General features: G+C 47.7%; 1 protein-coding gene across 1 annotated transcript in view; it reads right to left on the bottom strand.

Moving 5' to 3' along the window:
- col4a4 (collagen, type IV, alpha 4) overlaps positions 1 to 25207 on the bottom strand; it is a 44289-nt gene that overhangs the window by 3994 nt on the left and 15088 nt on the right. Inside the window, exons 17-43 of the mRNA XM_054742378.2 lie at positions 25133 to 25193; positions 24960 to 25064; positions 21933 to 22088; positions 21752 to 21841; positions 21321 to 21478; positions 21175 to 21247; positions 17549 to 17655; positions 17069 to 17252; positions 16444 to 16512; positions 16269 to 16376; positions 16114 to 16182; positions 8417 to 8566; positions 8047 to 8208; positions 7770 to 7937; positions 6606 to 6749; positions 6374 to 6481; positions 5337 to 5515; positions 3262 to 3325; positions 3065 to 3139; positions 2878 to 2985; positions 2686 to 2793; positions 1527 to 1598; positions 1163 to 1291; positions 959 to 1066; positions 737 to 892; positions 327 to 575; positions 112 to 228 (exon numbers count right to left, since the gene is read on the bottom strand). Of these exons, the coding sequence (XP_054598353.1) occupies positions 112 to 228; positions 327 to 575; positions 737 to 892; positions 959 to 1066; positions 1163 to 1291; positions 1527 to 1598; positions 2686 to 2793; positions 2878 to 2985; positions 3065 to 3139; positions 3262 to 3325; positions 5337 to 5515; positions 6374 to 6481; positions 6606 to 6749; positions 7770 to 7937; positions 8047 to 8208; positions 8417 to 8566; positions 16114 to 16182; positions 16269 to 16376; positions 16444 to 16512; positions 17069 to 17252; positions 17549 to 17655; positions 21175 to 21247; positions 21321 to 21478; positions 21752 to 21841; positions 21933 to 22088; positions 24960 to 25064; positions 25133 to 25193 (3277 nt within the window). The remainder of the gene's footprint in view (positions 1 to 111; positions 229 to 326; positions 576 to 736; positions 893 to 958; positions 1067 to 1162; positions 1292 to 1526; positions 1599 to 2685; positions 2794 to 2877; positions 2986 to 3064; positions 3140 to 3261; positions 3326 to 5336; positions 5516 to 6373; positions 6482 to 6605; positions 6750 to 7769; positions 7938 to 8046; positions 8209 to 8416; positions 8567 to 16113; positions 16183 to 16268; positions 16377 to 16443; positions 16513 to 17068; positions 17253 to 17548; positions 17656 to 21174; positions 21248 to 21320; positions 21479 to 21751; positions 21842 to 21932; positions 22089 to 24959; positions 25065 to 25132; positions 25194 to 25207) is intronic.

The raw sequence follows: 25207 nt of genomic DNA, 5'->3' as shown, positions 1-25207 counted from the left end.
ACATCATCATGCATTTTACATGACTGGACACAAATGAAGACTGATCAGAGTTTACCAGGAACCTTAGATGACTTAGGAGATCAGTAAGTGAAATGCAGGTTCTGGTCTGACCTTTGTTTCCCAGCATTCCTTTCACACCTGGTAGACCCGGATCTCCTTCATCTCCACTTTTACCTTCTGGCCCAACACAACCTGTCGGTCCAGCTTCACCCGGATCGCCCTTCAGACCTGAAATACAATCCTCCATCACTTATCCACCAAAATAAAAAAAACAAGCAGCATCAAAACTGGGACAGCCTAAAGATCTAAACCAGCCCGTTTCTCACCTTTTGGCCCAGTTCTACCAGATTCTCCACTCAGGCCCTTATCTCCGGGTGCACCAGGAGGGCCACGTGGGCCTCTGGGGCCCGGTTCTGGTGAAGAATATGGAGGACATGGGACCATTTGTCCTTTCTCCCCCTTTAGACCTTCTGGTCCAACTGATCCCTTTGGTCCTTTAGGCCCAGAGTAACCTAGATCCCCCTTTGGACCCGGATTACCAGGAACTCCGAGGTCACCGTGTTCTCCTCTCAGACCTTATGACACAGAGAAGAAAAACAGCATTAAAACGAATGTGGTCAGAACCTTTGGTACCATCCATGATGGACCTTGATGAGATCCGTGTAAAAGGGCTAGGGCCAGATTTACTAGAGTCAGAAACTGGACCAAGCGGTCCAATATCCTGACAGAACAGAACCTTTAGGTCCTTGGTTTCCAGGGAGGCCTGGAGTTCCTGGTGGCCCGTGAAATCCTATCTGTCCTTTTGGCCCCTGGCACCCAGGATTACCATCATCCCCTTCATCTCCACAAACTGGGGGATTTGGACCCGGCTCTCCTCTTTTTCCACTGTGTCCTAAAATAAAACAAGAGTGGGAGTCCTTCTGAACTTTGATTCGACATCAAGAGTAACATCACTTACCTGGGTCTCCATCTGGACCCTTACCACCCGGCTCTCCAAAAGACCCTGGATTCCGCTTTCTACAATCATGCCCAGGTGGACCTGGAGGTCCATTACAACCTTGAGGTCCTAAAATTGGAACAGCAACCAGGTTAGTGACACACTTCTGGTCAGAGTTTAAAATGATTCCGCTGCTGGTTAAACACAGAATATCATGTTGCAGACCTTTGGGTCCTGGTGGGCCTTTGGGTCCTACTGGTCCTGGCTGGGACGTGCCATAAGGACCTTCAACCCCATCAGGACCCTTTTGTCCTGGAGGTCCCGGGAAACCTGGAGGACCCTTTGTACCAAGACCTGAAGAGAATGAGAAACCTTTAGAGAGGAAATACAAATAATTCTAATAACATGCAACCTGAAGTTAAAATCCTCAAAAGAAAATCAGAAAATGTTTCACCCTCAATAGAAAACATCACTCTAAACTCTGTTTGAGAGTCTTTTGGATTTAGACGTGAGATACTTCAGCACAGACCACCTTGTTCTTCTTCATGTCCCCTTTCATTATTTTGTTGTGGGTGTTTTTGTATCATACCTCTGGTTCCCATGTCACCTTTCACTCCTTTTAGTCCGTCCAATCCATGAAGTCCTGTAGGTCCAGGAAGACCTGATGCAAAAAAAGTATCCACACAAAAACAACCAGTGACCTTCATATTTGCTGAAAAGTGCCTCAGGGCTCTTGGTTGCTTTAGAATCTAACTCAACATTCTTTCCTTTAAAATGGCCGTCTCCATTTTTAACTGTCAGAGCTGCTGACCACCCTTGCTCTACATCCTTGTTTTACTGATGGATTTTTGATTATTGTATAGTTACAGTGCTTGGTGTCTGTTTTTATGATTACACTCACATTGTTTTTAAGAGGTATTTCTCTGACTGTGTTTTTGTTTTTAAAATTTCACGTGTAAAGCCCCTTAGAGAAAAATGGTATGGTATGGCATGGCATGGCATGGCATGGTATGGCATGGTATGGCATGGTATTGCATGGCATGGCATGGCATGGTATGGCATGGTATGGCATGGCATGGTATGTCATGGCATGGTATGGTATGGTATGGCATGGTATTGCATGGCATGGCATGGCATGGTATGGCATGGTATGGCATGGTATTGCATTGTATGGCATGGCATGGTATGGCATGGTATGCCATGGCATGGCATGGTATGGCATGATATTGCATGGCATGGTATGGCATTGCATGGTATTGCATGGCATGGTATGGCATGGCATGGCATGGTATGGCATGGCATGGTATTGCATGGCATGGTATGGCATGGCATGGTATTGCATGGCATGGCATGGCATGGCATGGTATGGCATGGCATGGCATGGCATGGTATTGCATGGCATGGTATGGTATGACATGGCATGGTATTGCATGGCATGGCATGGCATGGTATGGCATGGTATTGCATGGCATGGCATGGCATGGTATGGCATGGCATGGCATGTTATAATAAGAGACAAAATCATCACCAAGAAGAAAGCATTATTGGACTGCCAAGTCTATGTGTGATGTTGTGGAACTGACAGTTGCAGTCATTGGTGCTGATATATTAATAATATTTAAAGATATTTCAAACAACCTGAGACAGTTCATAATAACGTATTTGCCTTATAGGCTAACAGTGGAGCATTAGCCATTAGCAAAGCTATCAGATAGAGGAAAGGGGCAGACATTTCTTCAGGTTCTGACCTTTAGGACCTGGGAAACCCTGCAATCCAGGGGGACCAGTGGCACCTGCTTCCCCAGGAAGACCTGGACAACCCGGCCGGCCTCTGGGTCCTGGAGGACCGATCACACCTGATGGAAACACAAGGTCTCTGAAGGAGCACAACACTGAAATAATGAGTTATTCTAACTACTGGCTTAGGTTGGTCTCAGTACCTGGTTCACCAAGGCAACCAATGAAGCCTTTATGTCCCTTGCATCCTTTCTGTCCTGGAGCACCAATAAAGCCTTTTGGTCCAGGATCTCCTTGGGCTCCAGGAAGACCTGCAAGGCAATGGGTAGATAACTGATATAGATTTGTGACAGTTCTTTAGAAGACTTGAACAGAAATGGGGATTTTCACCTTTGAATCCTCCATCTCCAGGGAGGCCCTTGTCTCCAGGTGGACCAGTACAACCAACAGAGTCTCCACTGTCACCTGAAATACAAAAAACACTCATTGCAGGACAATCTGCACTGGACAACAAAAACAACTTTATTTAGCAGATAAAATATGTGAACATGAATTTAATTAAAAACTTGGCCATAGCAAATTCACACCTCTTGGTCCAGGACACCCAGGCTGACCAGGTTTAGCAGGTGTTCCAGGACATCCCGGGTCTCCCTATGAAGACAAGATAAGTAGAGGGTTTCTGATTCTAAAACTGTTCTAAACACAATAAAGTTGTTCCAAGGTGAAGGGCAAGGCAAAGAGGAAAAGAAAACAGGTCATTAATACCGTATTTTCCGGACTATAAGCCGCTACTTTTTCCCACGCTTTGAACCGTGCGGCTTATAATGAGGTGCGGCTTTACTGAAGATTTTCCTTCACCTGCCACTAGGGGGCGCTTTAGCAGAAAGTGAAACAGGTGGAAGTCAAAAGTGGAAATGGAAGAAAGTGCTCATTTGAATGGTACATGCAAGCAGCCGGCACAACGAAGAATTTTTTTCAAATCCATACCCCCTCATCATGGTAACTACATGTATGAGTTCATATGATGCCGCATTTAAGTTGAAGGCCATCGATCTGGCAGTAAAGGAGGGAAACAGTGCTGCCGCACGTAACCTTGGCATGAATGAATCCACGGTTCGGCGCTGGAGACGGCAGCGGGAAGATCTCATTCAAGCCAGCTTCACCCGGGGATGACGACAGCAACACCGACATCGCCACAGAAAAGGTATGTGGCGAAGCTCTTCTGAGGCTGTTCAACTCCGACACTGAAGAAGAGGACTTTAATGGCTTTAATGCGCAGGAGGAAGATGAGAGCGAATGACTTCTTCTGGTAGGCAAGTGTGTTTTATTTACTAACCAGGCATGTTTTGTGTGCAGTTTTTATTTTCTAATCATCCAGGGCTTATTAATGCTGTGTCAGCACTGTTCTTTTCTTCTAAACATGCAAATTACCGGTAATAACGTGTCAGTGCTGTTTTTATTTCATAACCATCCAGAAATATGAATGCTATCAGTGCTGTTTTCTTTTCGAAACTTGCAGGCATGTTCACCCGTGTTTAAAACTTGTTTTGTTGAATTAAAACAACGAAAAACCTCTGTGTAGCGTCTTTCTGTCTAATTATCTTACGTTATGGCCGTACATGCGCTGTACGGCGGAGACCTGCATGTGGCTGCTGCGCCGCGGCTTGTATTCGAGTGCGGCGTGTGTGTGTGTGTGTGTGTGTAGAAAACCTTTTTATTTGTTGGTGCGGCTTATATTGACGTGCACTCTATAGTCCGGAAATTACGGTACATGGCCTGAAGGGGTGTGAGGGTATGTAGACTGTTGCTAAGCTACAAAGTAGGAGCTACCATGGAGAAGTATTTAAAACAAAAACTATAAAGGTGGGAATGATGAAAGCCCCCCACCCCCAAAAGACCATGGGTGTTTCTCAATGCCGAGAAACCTCACCTTGATGTCTTGGCCCCGCCCCGGTTGCCTAGGAGATTCGTCGTCTGGAGCCGCCAAGACGTGTTCCAATGTTCATGTTCTACCGAGGTGCGTGTTCTCTGTTTGTTAGCCGTTAAGCTAGCTGAGCGAGGATACATGGGAGGTGTCTTGTAGCCTAGCCTTGGTCAAAAATTACCCAGAAAACACCGCAGTATTTTCAAAAAGATGGCGGATCAGAAGCCGGCAGCTACTTCGGGGACACATTTCAAGTTTAAAAGTAAGTCAACTAATTTAAAATATATTTTGTTTAGATCCAATGAAGTTATCTATGGTTGGTTAGTTGCTTAGTAGTTGCAGCTTCGGTGGCTAGCGGGTAGTAACTCACTTATATTTTTAATTTAACAAACATATACACAATTTAAAAAGTAAAAGGCTCGTTATGTATTTATATTGAAACTAATACGTATAAAATATAACGTTATCTCCCGTGTCACATGATCGCCGTGGTCATGTCATGCAAATCTGTTCCATTTAACCGTTTTCTTTGACCAAGGAAGGACCGTGTCCTCGTAAGCAAGGCGCCTGGCCTCGCAAGACATCGCCTCGCAAGGCCAGGCGCCTTGACATTGAGAAACACCCAACAAATGTGCACAAGAACAATCCTGACTTCCTCAAGTATGACTTTGTAAATGGAGGCGACGAAAAAGAGTGTGAAGTGTTGGCTAATGCTATCAAACAAAGCATTTATCTTACTTGATCTCCAGTCAGTCCAGGGAAGCCACGGTATCCTTGATGTCCTTTATATCCAGGCTGTCCTTGGGGTCCTGGTTTGCCCAGTGGTCCTTGGGGGCCTTGATGTCCCCTCACGCCCCATGGTCCCATGAAGCCAGGATCCCCAGGTTTCCCCAACAAACCTTCTTCACCTTTATTTCCTATTTAAAAAATATTTGAATATTAAAGTATTGGTGGGAACCCTGATGCATGATTGGAAGTATAATCTCTGTAGTTTCATTTGCTGTCTAGGTTTAATTGTTTTTGTTGTTGTCTATGCTGAGGTAGAGTGATGTTAGCAAGATTTATTTGTAAAACTTACATTTATAAAATAACACCCTACAGTATCCTCAAAACTCTATATAAGAGTCATAACTCTGTAGGTCTGTATAACGTTTGTAAATGATCACGTTTAAGGTCTGTATGCTTATAGAAGTTGGGGTTTGGGGTCCAGGGGGTCCTCAAGAAATAAAGTTTGTGAACTGCTGCTGCCCAAGAGCACGCTGGTCATTCTGGGATTCTTCAGAACTCACAGATTACCAGTTCACCTCTGGTGGGGGTTGGAGAGGACCTGGCAGCACCAAGGGGGTATGGCAGCTTCACCTGTCAGTTAGCTTCAGGGCTACTGAGTAGTTCATCTCATTATTGCCAGCGTGTGAATTTGCAGTTGTGTTGCAAAGTGTTGTAAAGAGCCTTGCCCCCCCCCCCCCCCCCCCCCCCCACACACACACACACAGTGATGAGATGTGATTAACTACAATGTTGCCATTGTAGTCCTGGGCTAATTAACCTAATAAAGGTGGAGCTGCCATACACCCTTGGCGCCGCTAGCTCCCTGAGCACCGCCAGCAGACAAGGTGGGTGAAGTGTCTTGCCCAAGGAAACAACGGCTGCGACAGACTGAACGAGGCACGAACCTGCAGCCCTGAGGGCCTGATATAACTACTAACTGAACAAAGCAAACAGATTTTCAGAGTTTTGCAGAAAGACCAGTGTTGAATGCCACCAGTCCCTCCCACCTTGAGGTCCTTGGACACCATTGATGCCAGCTGGTCCTCGTTGTCCTGCCATGCCTTTTATATCGATTATCTTGGTGTCTCCTGGAGGTCCCAGGTCTCCTTTAGAACCTGCAGGCGAGGGACGTTTGGGAACAGGATGAGCATCTAGATGGAGCTGTCCACGGTGCTCGTGGTGCAGGCATGTGTTGTAGAACTGTGCTGATGCAGACTGGTTAGATTAGTACATGTTTACCTTTTTCTCCCTTTGATCCTTCACATCCTTGAGCCCCATCTTGCCCACTGGGGCCCCTTTCTCCATCCCTGCCTGGGACTCCAGGGCACCCTGTACTTCCCAAGGTTCCTGGCTCTCCTTTCTGGCCCTGGGGTCCAATTAGACCTAAAACAGTTTATTTACAAAGCATCAAATCAGGACAAGAGTCACCTCAAGGCACTTCACAAAGTAAACATTCCAACTGAGTTCAGTTAATTTTGCCAATTAGTTTCCTTGCCAACTCCGGGTCGGGAGAGAGGTCCTACCTCAAGTGGAGGAGTTTAAGTATCTCGGGGTCTTGTTCTCTGTGAGGGTAGGAGGGATCGGGAGATCGACAGGCGGATCGGTTCGGCGTCTGCAGTGATGTGGATGCTGAGCCGATCTGTCGTGGTGAAGAGGGAGCTGAGCCAGGAAGCCAGGCTCTCGATTTACCGGTCGATCTACGTCCCAATCCTCACCTATGGTCATGAGCTTTGGGTAATGACCGAAAGAACGAGATCGCGGATGCAAGCAGCCGAAATGAGTTTTCTCCGTAGGGTGGTCGGGCTCAGCCTTAGAGATAGGGTGAGGAGCTCGGACATTCGGGAGGGACTCGGAGTAGAACCGCTGCTCCTCCGGATCGAAAGAAGTCATTTGAGGTGGTTTGGGCATCTGGTCAGGAAGCCTCCTGGACGCCTCCCAGGGGAGGTGTTTCGGGCATGTCCTGCCGGCAGGAGGCCCCCGGGTCGACCCAGGACACGTTGGAGAGGTTACATCTCCAATCTGGTCCGGGAACGCCTTGGGGTCCTGCCGTAGGAGCTGGTGGAGGTGGCCGGGGAGAGGACGGTCTGGAGCTCCCTAGTTGGGAGGCTGCCCCCGCGACCCGGACCCGGATAAGCGGAGGAAGACGATGACGACGACGAGTTTCCTAGCCCAGCAGATGCAATCCAGTCACTGACAAATGTCAAGAGACTTTACAGCAATCCTCATACTAAGCAAGCATGCAGCGACGGTGGAGAGGATGAAAGCTCCAACAGAACCTGGATCAGTACGAGCAGCCATCTATCATGCCTCACTGGGGTGTGTGTGTCTGTTGTATGTAGGCCTGTTTAATGTGACCTGCTGATGTCAGTTGTTATTGCTGCTATAATCTTTTGTTCACCTCACCTTTCTGACCAACAACCCCCATCAAGCCAGGGTCCCCAACAGGGCCAGGGGGCCCCTGAAACCCCTGGATTCCTGGGAAACCAGGATTTCCCAGTTCACCGGTTTGGCCTTTAGAGCCAAAACCAGGTGGACCCCTGTCACCGATCTCACCTTTCTGGCCCATAAAACCTAAAATGAAATCACAACAGACTGAGGTTACTACAGCAGAAGGAAATGGTCATGAATGTGCAGCTGACAAATAAAAAGTCTAGAGAACAACTCTAGGACTAACGTGCACCTGGAGGGCCAGAGAGTCCCTGAGGGCCACAGAGGCCCATTTCACCGGGTTGTCCTGCCTCACATCGCTCGGGTTTGGGTCCAGTGGGTCCAACTGTGCCCGGGTCACCCTCCTCTCCTTTCTGACCCTTCACACCTGAGTCTCCAGGCAGGCCCAGGGCTCCTTTACAAACATATGAAGCAACTTCAGACTTTACAACATCGACAATTAAACAAATATAAATATTAACCATAACGAAGCTAATGCTGACATGTAAGACAGGAGGGAATATTGGACTTGCTGGGAGCCCAGCAGAACAAAAGGAACCCTTGCAGAACCTTCACTGTCACCAATCTGCACAAAAAATATTCAACCAGGTCTGTTGATTCACCTGGTGCTCCTTGTTGGCCAGGGGGGCCGGGGACTCCTTTAGGTCCTGGAAACCCCAGTGGTCCTGGAAAGCCAGTAGATCCAGAGGGTCCGTAATCATTATCCCCTCGTAGTCCAGGGAGTCCAGGAAGACCAGGGAGCCCCAAAGATCCTAGTGCAGTAATAAAAAATGCAGCTGAAAAGCAACCTGTTGGCTCATCTGAGATACTTTGTGTTTGTATTAAACAAAATGAGCAGCTGACCCTGGAAAGATTCAAAATAAACTCCCTCCAGAGTTTTGAACAAGACGATCAAGAAGAACGCAATGATTACGGTTAATTATGGAGCAGTAAAACATCTGTTCTCCAGATCATTTCTGTTGGGAGTTTCACCTGCCTAGGTAGTCAGCAGGTCCCTTTGCTGAGGTTATGCTGTCCCTGCTGAAGAAAACTGCATAGACCAGCATATGTTGCGTTTAGGTGATGGTGCAATACACTGGTCCAAGATGGGATGCTGGTCCTGCATGTTGGACCAGCATCCAATCACCAGCTTCCCGTACTGGACTAGCATTGCATGCTGGACCAAAATACCAGCACTAAAACATAACATATGCTGGTCTACGCTGTTTTTTTTTTTTTTTTTTTTTTTTTTTTTTTTTAAACGTGTCCTGTCTGGCTGTGAAGCAAGCAGAATTGATGTCTGAATGCTGGTAACAAGCCTTACAGTTTTACTCTCAGGTGGAGCATCAGAGCATCTGCTTTTAATGTCTCAGGTGGAGCATCAAAGAGTCTGCTTTTAATGTCGCACCTGATATTTAAAACTTTATTGTTATTGTTTTTGAATGCTTTGTAATTTCGACCAGACACGGAGACAGAGGTGAAAGAGAAAGGAAAAGAGAAAAGGTGGGGAGAGAGGGGGTTAGGTGGGGGGGGGATTCAACAAAAATAAACAATAATGAACAAGAGTCTGCTTCTAGACCTGCAAAATGAGACGAGAAAAAAGCAAAACATAACAAAAAATGGGACACAACACCAATATAACAGAATCAAGCTATCACTGCGTCAACTTGATGAAGAAATATATAATCAATCGTTTAACTAAACAGTCACATGATAATATACCACAGTGCATTGAGTGCCCACCATAGTCTTAAGACATGTGTTGAACGTGCCCAAGCCCATACTTATGAGAGCACCATGTGAGCACCTGTGTGTGTACACGCGCTTGTTTATGTAAGGTTTATCTATAGGAGCGTCCAATAGAGAGTGTGAGGGACCACAGATCTGCCCCCCAAAGACGCGTAGGAGACGGGGGGGAGCTCCAAGTCCCAGAGATCCAGGCGCTGCCCCAGAACACAGGAACCCCAAGGAGCCCGCAACCAGAAAGGCCCCCGCCCCCCTCGAGAGGCACAGAGGATCGCCCCGGGGGGCCACAACCAGCAGCCGGCAGAGCCCCGGGAGATATCAGCGGCAAGTCCTCAGGCCTGCCCGCAGCCTCCCACCCCCTAGCCGGCCGAGTCCGGGACCCAGCGACCCGGGACCCAGGGGCGACCACCCCCGCCGGGGACCCAGCAGAGCCCAGGGACCCAGACCCCCCCAGGCCGCCACCGGGATTGATCAGGCAGATGCCAAAAATCTTAAACTCCCTGACCCGGGAGCCACGAACACTCAGGCAGACCAAGGCATCACACCCACACCAGGTGTGACAGGGGGGAGGGGAGACGAAGATCTATATCATCAAAGGAGGTCCCAGGAGAAGGGAGGAGTCAAAGGCCCCACCTGACATATACAGTCATACACAAACACAGTCACACACTCCCTCCCTCATGCTCACACATGCACATACAACCAAAGACTTACAAAAATACACGCCGGACACCCATTCATGCTCCCCATACACACCCTATTCACTCTGGTCCCGGTAATGCTGCACATGGGGTACAACCACCACCGGTTACCAGAGTTTGACCCTTTCTGCTGGGGTGCTGATGAGCAGGCTCCCCCGCCCACCGCCGAGCACAGCAACCCACCACCCCAGACCCCAACCAGACGGCCAGATCTCCCTCCTAGTCTCCAGCCCCAGGCAGCCAAGCAACAACAGAGGTGTGCTAAGACCCCGTGGTCTCCCTCCACCTGCTCCAACATAGTGTTGTGTGTTAATGAGGTGTATTCTATTGCTGTGGTGAGTGGGCAGTGCGGGCATTTTCTGGCCTATGCCAGCTGATGCCACTGCACCACCCTACTTGCACCCACAGCCCTTGGTGTCTAAATGCAGTTTAAAATTCGAAGTGGGCACCGGCACTCGGGAGGAGGCTGAGAACTCCCCCTGCCAAGTGCCGTTGAATGTGCTCACTCCCAAGGCCCTAAGTGTATGTTTGCGTGGAATGTCGTCGGTGGAAGTGCATAAGGTGCAAATAAAATTGGGGGGCAGGAAGCCACAGGAATGCGGAAATGGGGTCCATACCCGCACTCCTCGACTTGTCCACCCCCCAAGGTCCTATGTGCATGTTTGTGTGATGATGTGAGGGAGCAGGAGGAGAGAAATAAACGGGGATGGGGAGGAATGGCTGGTAGGGCTTAGCCCTCCAGGGAGCCAGCTCCCCCACTGACCCCAATAGGCACCTCCGTTGTCATATCGCCGCCCAGGGCATGGAGACCCCAGCCCATCCTGCCAGGGCCCAAAGCAGCAGCATCACAGAGCCCCACAGAGCCCGAGGGAGCCGACCCAGCCCCACCCCAGCAGAATATCTATGCCCATCCCTGCATTTGCACAACTTCCAGAATATATAAGACATAAGACATCCAGGTAAGGTTGGGTCCTCCCCCTCCTGGACCTCCCCCTCCCCTGTGATGGGACAACAGAGGAGCCAGGGCCTGCCCTACGCCCCTGAACCCGGGCCAGGTACTTCTGCGTATTCCTGCCTTCTTCCCGGCAGCGTACATGTAGGGACCCGACCCCCAAGGCCCAGCCCAGATCCCCACACGGGGCCGGCCACCCCAACACCCCGAGCCCCCAGGCCCCCACCCAGACCCACCCAGGGGCAATGCAGCCGCCAGGCAGTGACCCATGGCCGCCGCCAAGACCTCCAAGGGGCCCCACTCACAACCGCCAGCAGTACACCCCCCGAGGCAACCCAAGCACCTCCAGAGGGGGGGAACGGCCCCCCAGTGCCAGACATCCCCAGTGAACCCATCCCCAGGGAACATCCAGATACTCCAAACTCAGACCCTCCACCCCCCCACCCACATCATCCCGCAGGACATCATCAACGGCCCCCCATCACCGCTATGTGATGGAACCGATCAAAGGAGCCCAGAGAGATTTATTTGAAGTGGAAGCAGAGGCTAAATCAAGTGCAATATGATCTAACAAAAGATTTCTATACTGGTTAATGCAGAGATTTTCTCTATTTTTCCAATTCAAGAGGATAGTTTTCTTAGCGATGCATATGGCAGTCAGAACCACGTGAACCAAAGATTTTTCAATCGGGACATCATCCAGGTTTCCCAGTAAACAAAGAGAGGGGGTGATTGGGATATGACATTTCAGAGACTTTGACAGGTCTTCACATACTCTACCCCAAAATTCCTGGACAGGTGGACAGGACCACAGTGCATGAACGTAATTGTCAGGAATGTTGTTTGTGCAGTGTGTACAGATGTCAGACGACACAAACCCCATCTTGAACATCCGATGACCTGTATAGTGTACTCTGTGTAGAACTTTGTACTGAATTAATTGTAAATTGGGGTGTCTGATCATTTTAAAAGTTTTTAAACAAGTTTGGGACCAGAAGTTCTGGTCAAAGCTGACTGATAGATCCACCTCCCATTTTTCAATAGGGATTGCTATTCTATCGTCTATTTTGGACAGTGTCTTATATACTTTAGACAGTAGTTTAGGGGGTTTGAGATTGCAGAAGTCTAAAACCCTTGGCGGGGTTTGTAATTCTATTTTATTGAGCTTAAATTTTTGTTTGACTACAGATTTGATTTGGTGGTATTCTAAAAAGCTATTCTTTTCTATTCCAAATTGGGAGACTATTCTATTAAATGGGATGAAGTCCAATCCTTCATATATGTTTTCCAGGTATAGGATTCCTTTATTTTTCCAGTCCAGAAGGTTCATCATTTTATTATTTTGCAAAATATCAGGATTATTCCAGATAGGTGTGCGTCTGCATGGTACTAGTGAAGACTCTGTCATTTTAAGATACTCCCACCATGCTGTCAGAGAAGTGCTGATACTAATACTTTTGAAGCCTTCATGTTTTCTTACGCTTGAGCTAATAAATGGTAAGTCTGAAAGCTCTATCGTATTGCAAATTGTCTGTTCTATGTCTAACCAGGACTCATCTAGTGGGTTATCTTGCAACCATCTTGGTATATATTGCAGCCTGTTGGCTAAAAAATAATAATAAAAGTTGGGTAGATCCAGTCCTCCTCTGTCTTTGCTCTTCTGAAGCGTTTTTAAGCTAATTCGTGGAGGTTTATCCTGCCAGAGGAATTTAGTAATTGAGGAGTCCAGAGATCTAAACCAGTCAGCTGGTGGTTTGTTTGGGATCATTGAAAATAAGTAATTTATTCTGGGTAAGACCATCATTTTAATTGTAGCAACTCTTCCCATCAGTGATATTGGTAAGGATTTCTATCTAGCAAGATCATCCTCCACTTTCTTTAAAAGTGGGATGTAGTTTAATTTGGTTAGATCTGCTAACTTGGGAGAGACATTAATTCCCAGGTATGTGATATTACCTGACTCCAGTTGAGTATTAAGTAAATTGACAAAAGAGAAATTAATTGGTAGAACTGTTGATTTTAACCAGTTTATAGAGTAATCTGAAACTTTTGAAAAAGAGTTTATCAGTTCTATTGAATGAGACAGAGACGATTGAGAATTCTGGAGGAAGAGTAAAACATCATCTGCATAAAGACTGATCTTATGTTCTATTTTATTACACTTTATCCCTTTAATACCTGTTGTTTGCCTAATTGCTGCTGCTAGTGGTTCGATAAAGATAGCAAACAGTGAGGGGGAGAGTGGGCATCCCTGCCTGGTCCCCCTCTGAAGACAGAAGCTAGCTGATATTTGGTCGTTCGTCCTAACACGTGCAATTGGCGAACTGTATAATGTTTGTAGCCAGTTTATGAAGAAGTTCCCAAAACCAAATTTATGTAAAGTTGCAAATAAGAACTTCCAGTTAACTCTATCAAAAGCCTTTTCTGCATCTAGAGATAATATACTACGCTGTTTTCTCCGCAGGGGGGATTCTGGCAACATCAGAAGCAGATCTTTTAAATCCTGGAAGTTATTTGAAGAAACCTCGATGGCTCAGACTTATTTGTCCAGAGCCTTCCAAGAATTGGACTCAGGTCTGGAGAATCCAGAGTCTAGCTTGCTCTTGAAGCGTTTCTGCAGCAAATCGGAAAACACGATCCTGCTGAAAGGCTTCTATGGTAAATGGCCTGTTTATGTATAGAGACTTCTTAGAGTTCAACAACCCCCCAAGGTGCTTTACAACACAACCAGTCATCCACCCATTCACACACATTCAACTCTGGTGGGGATGAGCTACGCTGTAGCCACAGCTGCCCTGGGGCGCACTGACAGAAGTGAGACTGCTGAACACCAACGCCACCGGTCCCTCCGACCACCACCAACAGGCAAGGGGGGTTAAGGGTCTTGCCCAAGGACACAACAGCAGCATTCTCTGGTGAGAGCTGAGATCAAACCTACAACCTTCCGATTACGGAACAACCCGCTCTGCCTCCTGAGCTACCGTGGCCTCCCTCTAGCTTCATGGGCACGATTAGCATCAGCATTAGCATCCATAGGGAGCCTTTGTCTCCTCCCCTTCTGGTGAGCTCATGATCCCCCTGACTGAAAATAAAAACAAGAATGTAAGCGAATGAAGCTATAAAAGTTATTTTCTGGTCCGCTTTGGTTTATGCCCTGAATCACATAAATGTGTTCCTTCATTATAAATAAAAAAATTATTATGTGTGTTAACAGCCTGTCAAGGAAGCTCGTAAAAATCCGTAAAGAACAAGACAACAAATCACAAGTCGCTTATATGATGCAGAGTCTCCTCCCCCCCAGCGAAGCTGCTTCTTTCATGGTCAGATTCATAGTCATTCATAGAAGGATGCAAAGCTTACAAAGCTCACAGCCATCTTCTTCTCCTTGTGTGGTCTGATGACAGAAAGTTGGTGAGATGAGCAGCTACGGGTTTTCACCATCGACATATACATGTATGGACAATAGGTTTCCATAGGCTCCAATAACACGTTTTTGAGGATAAATGGGAGGTGGCCACCACCGCCATTTTGACCGTGTCACAGGTTCCGTCAAGCCCAGACAATTCCACAAAAGGGAAGAGAGGTGGAGCTGAGGGTGTGGCTGTAAGGCTGGGATCAACTGACGACACCCGGTCGAACTAGCTACAAGCTAACCTGAAGCTAACCCAAAGCTAACACAGAGGTGGGAGCTAAGCTGACGAAGGTAGCAACCTAGCTACAACTGGAGTTAACTGTGCACATCACCAGAGCTTCTGAGTCAGAGATACGCCGGGCTGACCGCTGGGTAAAACCGGGTGGAACACAGAGGTCTCCGAGACCTCCACAAGCCGGCAGCCGCACAGCAGACAAGCGCCGCTGCTATCTGAGATGCGCCGAGCTGTGGCCTTTCCCTGGAGCTAGCTCTGTGGTCACGTGGGTCTGATGCTCATTAATTATACAGAGTTTTAGGCTTTTAATACATTTAAACAGAAGAGTGAGAAAAACATTCACCCCCCTCAGAGTTGTCATGAGTGTAAACTAGATCATTTAAACCAAAAACATGTTCTGGTACCAGGCTGTAAACACGTTTATTTCTGCAGTGAAATTGGTATTTTTAACATGGGAGTCAATGAGGATTTGCTCGCTTCTGACACCAGCCCCTAGTGGATGAGAGTGGAACTGCAATTTTTGGTACTTCCGGGTTGGCCTCAATTTCTGCGATCGACTGGCAACTTGTCCAGGGTGTACCCCGCCTGATTGCCCGTTGACCGCTGGAGATAGGCACCAGGCACCCCCCCCCCCCCCCCAACCACCACCACCACCCCGCGACCCTGCGTGGACAAGCGGGTTCAGAAGATGGATGGAGGGATTGGCCTCAATTTCTGTCCCGCATTATGGGGACTTGGTTTTCACACAAAACCCAAAGAAACTTTTGCCCACTGTTGAAACAACATCACATGTGAAATCTAAGGCACACGTTAAACAGGACCAGAAAATAACTTTTGCTGGTCTATTGGCTCCTATTTATTTATAGGAGTAGTGTAGTGTAGCAGGAGTGCAGTAGGGGACACATGGACAGGAAGTAGATGGGCGTGACTTAAGCTCTCCCTTTGTTGGGAAGCCAGGAAAACTGTCAACATAAATGATAAGATCTAAGATCTTCCAGCAGAACTTGGTCCAAAGCAACACACACACCCCTACAAAGTGTCTTTTACCCACAATGCATCTGGTGCCAGGACCTTTAGAGGAATAGACAAACATAAACCTGACCATCCACTTGATATAAACATGGCTCTGGTTCTGGAGTCAAATCCAGTAAGACTTGAGTGTGTGACCATGGGGCGGAGCTCCTTCGTGATGTTATTAACGAATGTCTAAGAATGCTTGTGATAAGGTTCTGATAGAACCTCAGTGGTTACCAAAACCTTCTGCATGTTTCTACCTGGACTTCCATCAAAACTGACACCTTCAGTCCCTTCGTCTCCAGTATCCCCAACAAAACCTCGAGGTCCTGCAGAAGGAGAAGAGAAGACATGAAGATAGTGTCTTGATGCGTAATGTAGTCGTGATGCACAAAGGGTAAGTTGGCTAAGGGACCTTGTGGTCCAGGCGGTCCTGGGAATCCTTTCTGACCCACGTCTCCTTTAAGTCCATCTGGTCCTCTGATGCCTGGATAACCTTTGGGACCTGGAGGACCTGGGAAACCTGGGTGGGAAACAGATGAGAGGTTAAACAAAGAGGTGAACAAACAGAGGCGACTCGTGGATCTTACCTGGTACTCCAGGATCTCCCGTTTGTCCTCGAGCACCGGGGTTTGGCCGCACGCAGGAAAGAGTGTCACCTGTAGGAAGGGGAGGAGCCAAACAGAAGATCAGGGGTTTTCACAGGTGGACACTGAAGAAAGCCAGGAATTGTTTCATGTTCAAAACATCTTCACTAACCAAGAGGTCAATTAGATTTGATTCTAGTTTGGGTTCTGGCGGGTTCTAACTGGTTGCAGCTGAGCCTGCCAGGTCCTAGGAGGTTCTAATTGGATCTGGCTAGTTCAGACTAGGTTCTGTGTTCCAGCAGGTCTGCAGACACCTCTGACTGAAGACTCTAGAGGCTCCAGAGCCGTCCGCTGGACCAAACCAGCCTTCTTTTCCGACCATTGGCTCTGATGCTGCTGCCCCAGCAGAGGACTTCAGATCAGGTTGTCTACATAGCAGACTCATAAAAGATCTAGAACGTTATAGAAGTTTCTAAAACACTGTTTTACGCCATTCTCTCCAGTGTCTCCCATGTCCGCATCGTAGAAAAGTCCTAAAATCTTCATTTGGGAGATGGAAACTAACCCGAACCATCTCAGTCAAACTTTTTTACCTTTAAAGCTGGTTCTCTTTTCTGTCCTCCCTCACCTTTCTGCCCCTTCGGCCCCTGAACACCAGGAAACCCAGCAGGTCCAGTGAGACCAGGATGTCCACGCTGTCCCACAGCACCTGGCACAGCCGCTCCTGGAGGACCTGGTGGGCCCAAAAGTCCTTTCTGTCCTGGAAATCCCTGGACGCCTTGGTCTCCCGGAACACCAATCAGGCTTTCACCCTGAAAAGAAGCAGACGAAGAGGTCAAAGGTCAGAAGTAAATTGTAGGACAACAGTGCCTCCTGGAGGTTGCAAACTTTTATACAGGTACAACAAATTATTTCTAGACGTTCTCTCTTCTTCAGGAGGTTCTGAACCCATCCTGATGAGAGCATCTGGAGGAAGGAGAGGAGGAGGTCTTAGCCTCCTAATTTGTTACCTCAGAGACCTGCTTCTAGAAGGACAAAGATGATAATTGGATGTTCATTAAACCTGTAGTTAGAAACGAGAGTGAACAGGACGTTTTGAGGGACAGACCTGAAGGCCCGGGTTCCCTGGGGCTCCTGGATTCCCACTAAGTCCATTTCTCCCGGAGAATCCTCGAACACCAGCTGGGCCCACAGGGCCCATGTTTCCCTTCTCACCTGGAGACCAAAGCGTTGGATAAAAACTGATATTATTATTATTGAACTAATGTTAATGTCTTGACTGTTAAACATCTGGTGCCTTATTAAACGTAGCTTCATCCTGTTGATAGATGCCAGGCTCCAGTAGGTCTTACAGGGAGGATGACCTTGCCTTGGAACCAACATTTATCAGTAAAACTCCCTTGAGAAAGTCTAGCAATGGCTTTGTTCATTTAGGGTGCACCCGGAGAAAGTTCAGACTCCCTTTACAGCTTTCCCGCCTGAGAGTCTAACCCCTTCTTTCCACCGGAGCCGTCAGCAGCGCGAGTCGGCCGCGTCTCAGGAGCAGCATGTCGCGGCCCTTACGCGCCGGTTCTATTTTCTACGAGCGACGCCTCTGAAACGGGTCAAGTTTGACATTTTCGGGGAACCCCTGCTTTCCACCCCGTCAGCAGCACGTCCTGCTCGCGTAAGCTGCTGCTTGGCCCTTCCCACGAGACGCGAAGCAGCAGGGGAGCAGCTGTCACCAACAGAGCACGAAGTCACACGAGTGACTTCGTCAGTAAACACAACAACAAGCAGGAGAAAACTACAACATGGCTCCAAAAGGTTTGTGTTTTATGTTCTGTCCGTTTTATAATCGCCAATACGGACCTGAAAAACAAAGGAGACCGCTAGCTAGGTGATAACTTCTCACGGGGCCGCACAGTTTTTTTTTTAAGTAAAGCGACCGGAAGGCAGTACGTTTCTTTATTCTGAAAATCTCAGGAAGCTTCGCTCCGTTTCCGCGTCCGATTTCCTGTCTTTCCTTCTGTGTGTGCTTAATAAATGCTTTTGGAAGGCGTTAGTCTGATGAGAGTGAACTGCAACCTTGTCTGGTGTGCATCTTTCCTCTCCACTTTGCGAAGTCTAAATTGATTGTTTATGATTGGTATTGATTGATTACTATAACCCCCTGTGCTTTAAACTTTCCCTAAGGTAATCTTGGATTGATAAAATTACCCAACACAAAGACAGAATCAGAACCACTGATGCATCAACGTGTCTAAATAAAGAGCATTTGTTTCTACAAGTGAAACTCAAAAAGTATGAATATGGTGCAAAAGTTTCTTTCTTTCAGTAATTCAGACCGAGAAACCGTTTCAAGGCTCAGGAACACTGCAGGTGCTTTGGATAAATTAGAGTGTGACACTTTCAGCAACAAATAAAGGCTTGAAAAATCTCCCGTCGCAAGTAATGAGTCTATTGGGCCATTCCCATCTGTACCGGGTCGGCCCGGGCCGGGTAGCGTAGGTTGTTTACATATCTGGGTGGCCTGGTATTTTTCCGGGCCAACCAAGGCTCATTCTCAGCCCTCTTCTCGAGGGGGTCTGCTTCAGGCCGACCAGGGCCAACACACCCACTGCTGACAGCAAATTCACACCTTCCATTAGAGCAAGCCTCTGATTGGTGGGTAGAATCAGCCCACATGGGCTTAAGGCAAGGATGTGTGGAATCAACCGGGCCAGGCTGGGGCCGACTGGGGCTACCCGGCCCGGGCCGACCCGGTACAGTTGGGAATGGCCCATATCTCACCTTTTAAGTTGAATTTCTGAAGTAAATTAACTTTTGCACGATTAAGTTTGGCCTTTACCTTTATGGACGAGCTGTTTGGGGATTTAACCCTTTAAGCGCCAAAGTCGCAGAACAGCGACAAGCAGCATTGTTGGATTTAATAAGCCACAGCAGCAGAAATGAGCCCTCAGGCAGTTAATACGTAACACTGCGGGGTGGCAGACGCCTGTAACTTCAATCCAAGCAACATTTGTGGGTGTGGTACTATTCAAACTTTTCGAGTATTTAGAACTTGAGCCCCGCCCACCAGTCGCAGAGCCGCAGAGGTTGTCAGAGCAGTCAGAGAGTGAGAGCGAGCGAGTGGTAGAGGAAAAAAAACACAATGCCGAGAGGAATGTTCAGTGCTGACGAAGCTCTTCGTCTGGTACTGGCAGATTCGGACTCGGAGGAAGAATATTTCCTGTCCGAGGATGATCTGCCGTCTTCTAGCGAGACGGAAAGTGTGGCTTCAGCGCGCAGCAACAGAGTCCGTCAGCGACGACACGGTTACACAAGCAGCCCATCAAGCCCTTATCTTGTCCGATGTTCCGCGTCGGGCAAAGAGACGTGGTGGGGGGGCTCGTACCGGGTCTGATCCTTTGATCCACCGTGCCAGGGGGAGGAGGATGTGGTGGCGGTGATCGGGCCAGTGAAAACTCCGCTGGTGATCAATTCAGCCCCTATCCATCTTTCCAACTATCTATCCAACCATATCTCTCTCTCTCTCTCTCTCTCTCTCTCTCTCTCTCTCTCTCTCTCTCTCTCTCTCTCTCTCTCTCTCTCTCTCTCTCTCTCTCTCTCTCTCTCTCTCTCTCTCTCTCTCTCTCTCTCTCTCTCTCTCTCTCTCTCTCTCTCTCTCTCTCTCTCTCTCTCTCTCTCTCTCTCTCTCTCTCTCTCTCTCTCTCTCTCTCTCTCTCTCTCTCTCTCTCTCTCTCTCTCTCTCTCTCTCTCTCTCTCTCTCTCTCTCTCTCTCTCTCTCTCTCTCTCTCTCTCTCTCTCTCTCTCTCTCTCTCTCTCTCTCTCTCTCTCTCTCTCTCTCTCTCTACATATACATACATAGTTATAAATGTCTACATAGGAATGTGTATATATGTATCTTAAACAATAACACTAAAAAAATAAGACAAAAACAACAAAAAACAACAAAAATCTGCAAATTTGATGCAATCCAATATGGCTGCTACCTGATGACGTCATAATACGCAAATCATGTGAGTGAATTTGTTCCACTCACAAAATTTGGCTCATACTGAAGATTTTTCTAATTTACAATATTCCTCTATCTCTAACCAGATTTAAGCTACAAGCTCTTTAAATAGTGATATAAAAAATTCATATTTTACTGAAAAAACGATAGTGCCTAAAGGGTTAAAGCACAAGTTCACTAGTTTTTTATTTTTATTTTTTCAACTCATTATCAGTATGAACGAATACCTTGTGAGTTGATCTCTGTGGAAAAACGTTCTGGCGCTCCTGTTTCATGAAGTAAAAGTTAGCAGAAAACTGCAGGATGTGGAGTCTTATTATTTCCTGGTATTCTCAACTCTGATTGGCTACCAGCAGCACAGCGTTGATGTTTTTTCCCCCCACAAATAACACAAGCCAGAAAAAGTTCTGCATGTTGTGGAGTCTAACGCTAACAGATAGCTTCTGCTAGCTCAGGCACACTCCGCTCCCCTCTGGCTGCAAAAATCAACAACCTTCTCTGTCGTGAGCCAAAGTGGGTGAGTGCATGAAAGCAAAATTACAGATCTGATCTGTCGTAGATCTGTGTGGCTTTTTTATGACTTAAGCGCCTCCCTGTCTCTTTTCCATCTGTGGCTAATGCAGGAAGCAAACTTCCAGCCTGCATTTGAAACACTAAGACACATTTCTAAAATAACAATAACTGAAATGTAACTCCAGGGAAGTTAAAGGCTTTTAATCAAAATAAGAAGAACTCACCTTTAATTTCCTCCACAATAAAATCTCCCTTCTGACCTTTACACCCGCGAGCGCCCTTAGATCCAACTGGACCCTGCATTCAAACCAAAACTTCTTCAGTTGGATGTTAGCTGTGGATTCCTCTCACGCTGTTGTTTGAAACTCACCTGCTTACCCCTTGCTCCCATGTCTCCAGGTAAACCTTTGTCTCCTCTCAGACCTGGGGCTCCTGTGACACCTGGAACACCTTTAGCCCCAGTCTCCCCCCAAGGACCAGGTGGGCCCATCAGAACGACCAGACCACAAGAACAGCTACCAAGATTCCCTGAAAACACACACACACGCATGCATGCATGCACGCACACATGCACACACACACACACACACACACACACACACACACACACACACACACACACACACACACACACACACACACACACACACACACACACACACAGATTATTCTCCAGATAGTTTTCTCTATTCTGCAGGATTCCAAAGCCGAGACGTCGTGGGAAAATAAAGCTCTTCAAGAAACAACTCATATTTATTTTCATCATTCTATAAGGAATAAATAAACTGCCAACATACACACCTTTATCCCCTTGGAAACCCGAGGCCCCTGGGGACCCCTGTTCACCTGGTTCACCAGAATATCCTGGGAGTCCAGGAAGGCAGTACGTTCCTGCAGAGGAAATAATGAAAGGCAGAATAACAACGGATTTCTACTAATTATTTGTACGTAAACTAAAAAACAAACAGGGTTGCTTTTATACCTGGGATACCCATCTCTCCCTTTGGCCCTCTGAGACCTGGACTACCTGGTTTTCCAGGTTTTCCAGGTAGTCCAGGTCCTTCTGCGATCTGCCCTGGTTCTCCTTTGACCCCTTTGGCTCCTGAAACCCCTTTCTGACCATCAAAACCTGCTGGTCCTACAAAAACAAAAGAAATAATTCATAGAATATCTATAGTACATCCATCCATTTATCATCCACTTATCCGGAGTCGGGTCGCGGGGGCAGTAGTCTAAGTCGAGAGGCCCAGACTTCCCTCTCCCCAGCCACTTGAGCCAGCTCCTCCGGGGGAATCCCAAGGCGTTCCCTGGCCAGGTGAGAGACATAGTCCCTCCACCGTGTCCTGGGTCTACCTTTAGGCCTCCTCCCAGTTGGACGTGCCCGGAAAACCTCACCAGGGAGGCGTCCAGGAGGCGTCCTGACCAGATGATCGAGCCACCTCAACTGGTTCCTCTCGATGTGGAGGAGCAGTGAATTTACTCTGAGCCCCTCCCGGATGACTGAGCTTTATTTCTAAGGGAGAGCCCAGCTACTCTTCAGAGAAAACTAATTTCGGCCGCTTGTATCCGCGATCTCGTACTTTCAGCCACTACCCAAAGCTCATGACCATAGGTGAGGGTGGGAACGTAGATCGACCGGTAAATCGAGAGCTTCGCCTTCTGACTCAGCTCTCTTTTCATCATGACAGACCGGTACAACGTCCGCATCACTACAGATGAAGCACCAATGCCCCTATCGATCTCTCGCTCCAGTTTTCCGTCACTTGTGAACAAGACCCCGAGATACTTAAACTCCTCCACTTGGGGCAGGACCTCCTCCCTGACCCAGAGAAGGCATTCTTATATATAATCTGGTTTCATTTGAACGCCTTTCATACCACCTTATATACAAGTAAGGCTCTATCACACCACCTTAAATTTATCAAGGGGGGGGGGTGTAACTCTTCTGCTTAAGTGTAAAAAAAAATACTTAAAATTCTGAATAATTAACGAGTATCGGAGCCACGTCAGAGCCAGAGCTAATGCTAGGAGCTAGCCCCGGGGAAAGGCCTCAGCCTCGCGTTAAAAATGTTCGGCCATTTCCACTCTCTGAACTTTAGTGGTGTCTGTGTGTTTGTGTTTGGATGGGGCGAGCTGTGGTTGATGACTGCACTGGGGTTAGAGTTGGGGTTAGGGTTAGATCATCTAAGCAGATCCAACAGATCATTTCTGCTTCTTTTTTATCAGAAAGTAAAATTATACGTGTGTACTTTATGCCGGTTGAATAGGGGGAGAAGCTGTGTCATTTAACATAACACTGCTTGGTTAAGAATGGGTATAATGTGTTGGTGGGGCTGGCTGGGTATACCGAAACTCTTAAGGCTTCAGGGCTTTGCTGGTCCATTGCAGTCAAAGATTTGCAAGGTTGCCGCTGCAGAGAGGCTTGCAGAGTTTTGGTAACATGCCTCCCCCTTTAAGAGCGGCAGTCCTGAGATCAGAGATCCGGAAATCTGCTACTTCATCTTTGCGGTGGAAGCCCAGCGAGGCGAGTGCCCGGCTTCTCCTTCTCTCGGCCGGAAACAGCTGCTTCACGCAGGCGGCATGCTCCCGTCTCCTGAGGGGGATGTTCGCCTGGCTTCCAAGCCAGGATGCAATGGCGCCCCCAAGGGATGGCAAGGGGTGGCCATGGCCACCCCTAGAAATTTGTTTGTGTGTTTTTGTAAAATGTAAGTTAACTCATTCGCTGCCAGCGTTTCTCACCGTTTTTACGTTTTTTTTAAGAGTCACAGAACGTTGCACGCTAGGATGATGTCGACACCAAAACAACCAAAACAAAGCGGAGAATCACCTCTTACATCAGGAAGAATCTGTACATTTCGAGCATTATCCGTTCTTTCATAATCCGTTGTTGAATTGTGATCGGCAGAAGCTTTTCCGTTTCGCGCCTCACCTTTTTTACAGCAGCGGCCCAAAACAATCTCCTAACACATGGATGTTCTGCTTCCAGATTACGTGACGTGTGACGTCTGCGGATGAAGATCGGCTTTAGAGCTAAGATGTTTGTTCTCACGGTGCGGGGGCTCGTTCGGACACCCACAGTGAACAGCTGGATTTAAAATGACGACATTAGTCGTCAATGGCAGTGAATGAGTTAAATGTTTTGGATACAAACTGTTTTTATAATAAAAACAAATAAAGGAGCAATGCAGCACATCGCCACAGGCTAAATTCTACCAGAGTTACCACAAGGACCAATTTGGTGTGCCACCCCAAAATTTTCTTTGGTCCCATCTGGCCACCCCTATCAAAATTTTCTGGAGACGCCCCTGCCAGGATGTCGTTAACCTGTGGAGCTCCCTGAGGGAGATTACAGAAACGCTGCTGCTCTTTGAGCTGACTTTGGAGTCGCTTTCTGCGTTTCTCTCGCTAAAAGCAACCAAATAACCTCCATTAGCTTGAGTTAGCATGTAGCTCTTGCTGAGCTGCGACCGAGGCGGAGCATGACCTCTCGTAAGCAGTCTGAGTGCCTGGCTCCAATCGCAGTTGTCTAAGCCTCTGCTTGTATTTTAACAGTCCATGTTATAGCTCCAAATGCGACCAGCATGACCACAGCCTTGCATGGAAACCAAGCGACCGCGTGGGCTGGCTACCCCGGGGCCTCTTCCTGGCTTCTTGGGTTAGCTTAGTTAGCTAGTAGCTACATTGGTTCATTTTTCCTAACCGTTACAGCCCTACCCCTTTTTCCAGTTTTGGATGGTCTGGGCTAGATGAAACGTGTGACACGGTCAAAATGGCGGTGATGGATACCTCCCATTTTATATCAAAAACGTATCATTTGAGCATATGGATATTATTAGTCCAGTATTTACGTCGATGGTCTTACCCTGTACTGAGATATAGCGTAGGAAACATGCCATGTTTTTGCTAAGACCCCCCCCCCATAGATGGTGCCATCAGATAATGAATCTCTGTACTGTAAATCTAAAAGAGTCTACGTGCTGATTGTTACATGACTTATGCCAGAACTCACCTGGTATTGATATCCCGCGGGGACCGGGAGGGCCATGCATACCCATTAGCCCCATGTCCCCTGACTGACCCCTCTGTCCAGGGGCCCCGGGCTCCCCAGTCTCCCCTGGAAGACAGGAAACAATCAGCTGATTCTGTCCCAGTCAGCTGATGGATAGGTGTATTGATCTGAACCTGTGTGAGTGATGTCAACAATCCGAGGGAGGCCTTTAAGGCCCAGATCTCCCATCGTGCCCTGCAGGGGGAGGG

This window comes from Nothobranchius furzeri, chromosome 13 (assembly GCF_043380555.1).
Source record: "Nothobranchius furzeri strain GRZ-AD chromosome 13, NfurGRZ-RIMD1, whole genome shotgun sequence".
Lineage (NCBI taxonomy): Eukaryota > Metazoa > Chordata > Actinopteri > Cyprinodontiformes > Nothobranchiidae > Nothobranchius > Nothobranchius furzeri.
The sequence above is the reverse complement of the archived record's forward strand: the minus strand, read 5'-3'. Positions and strand labels throughout refer to the sequence as shown.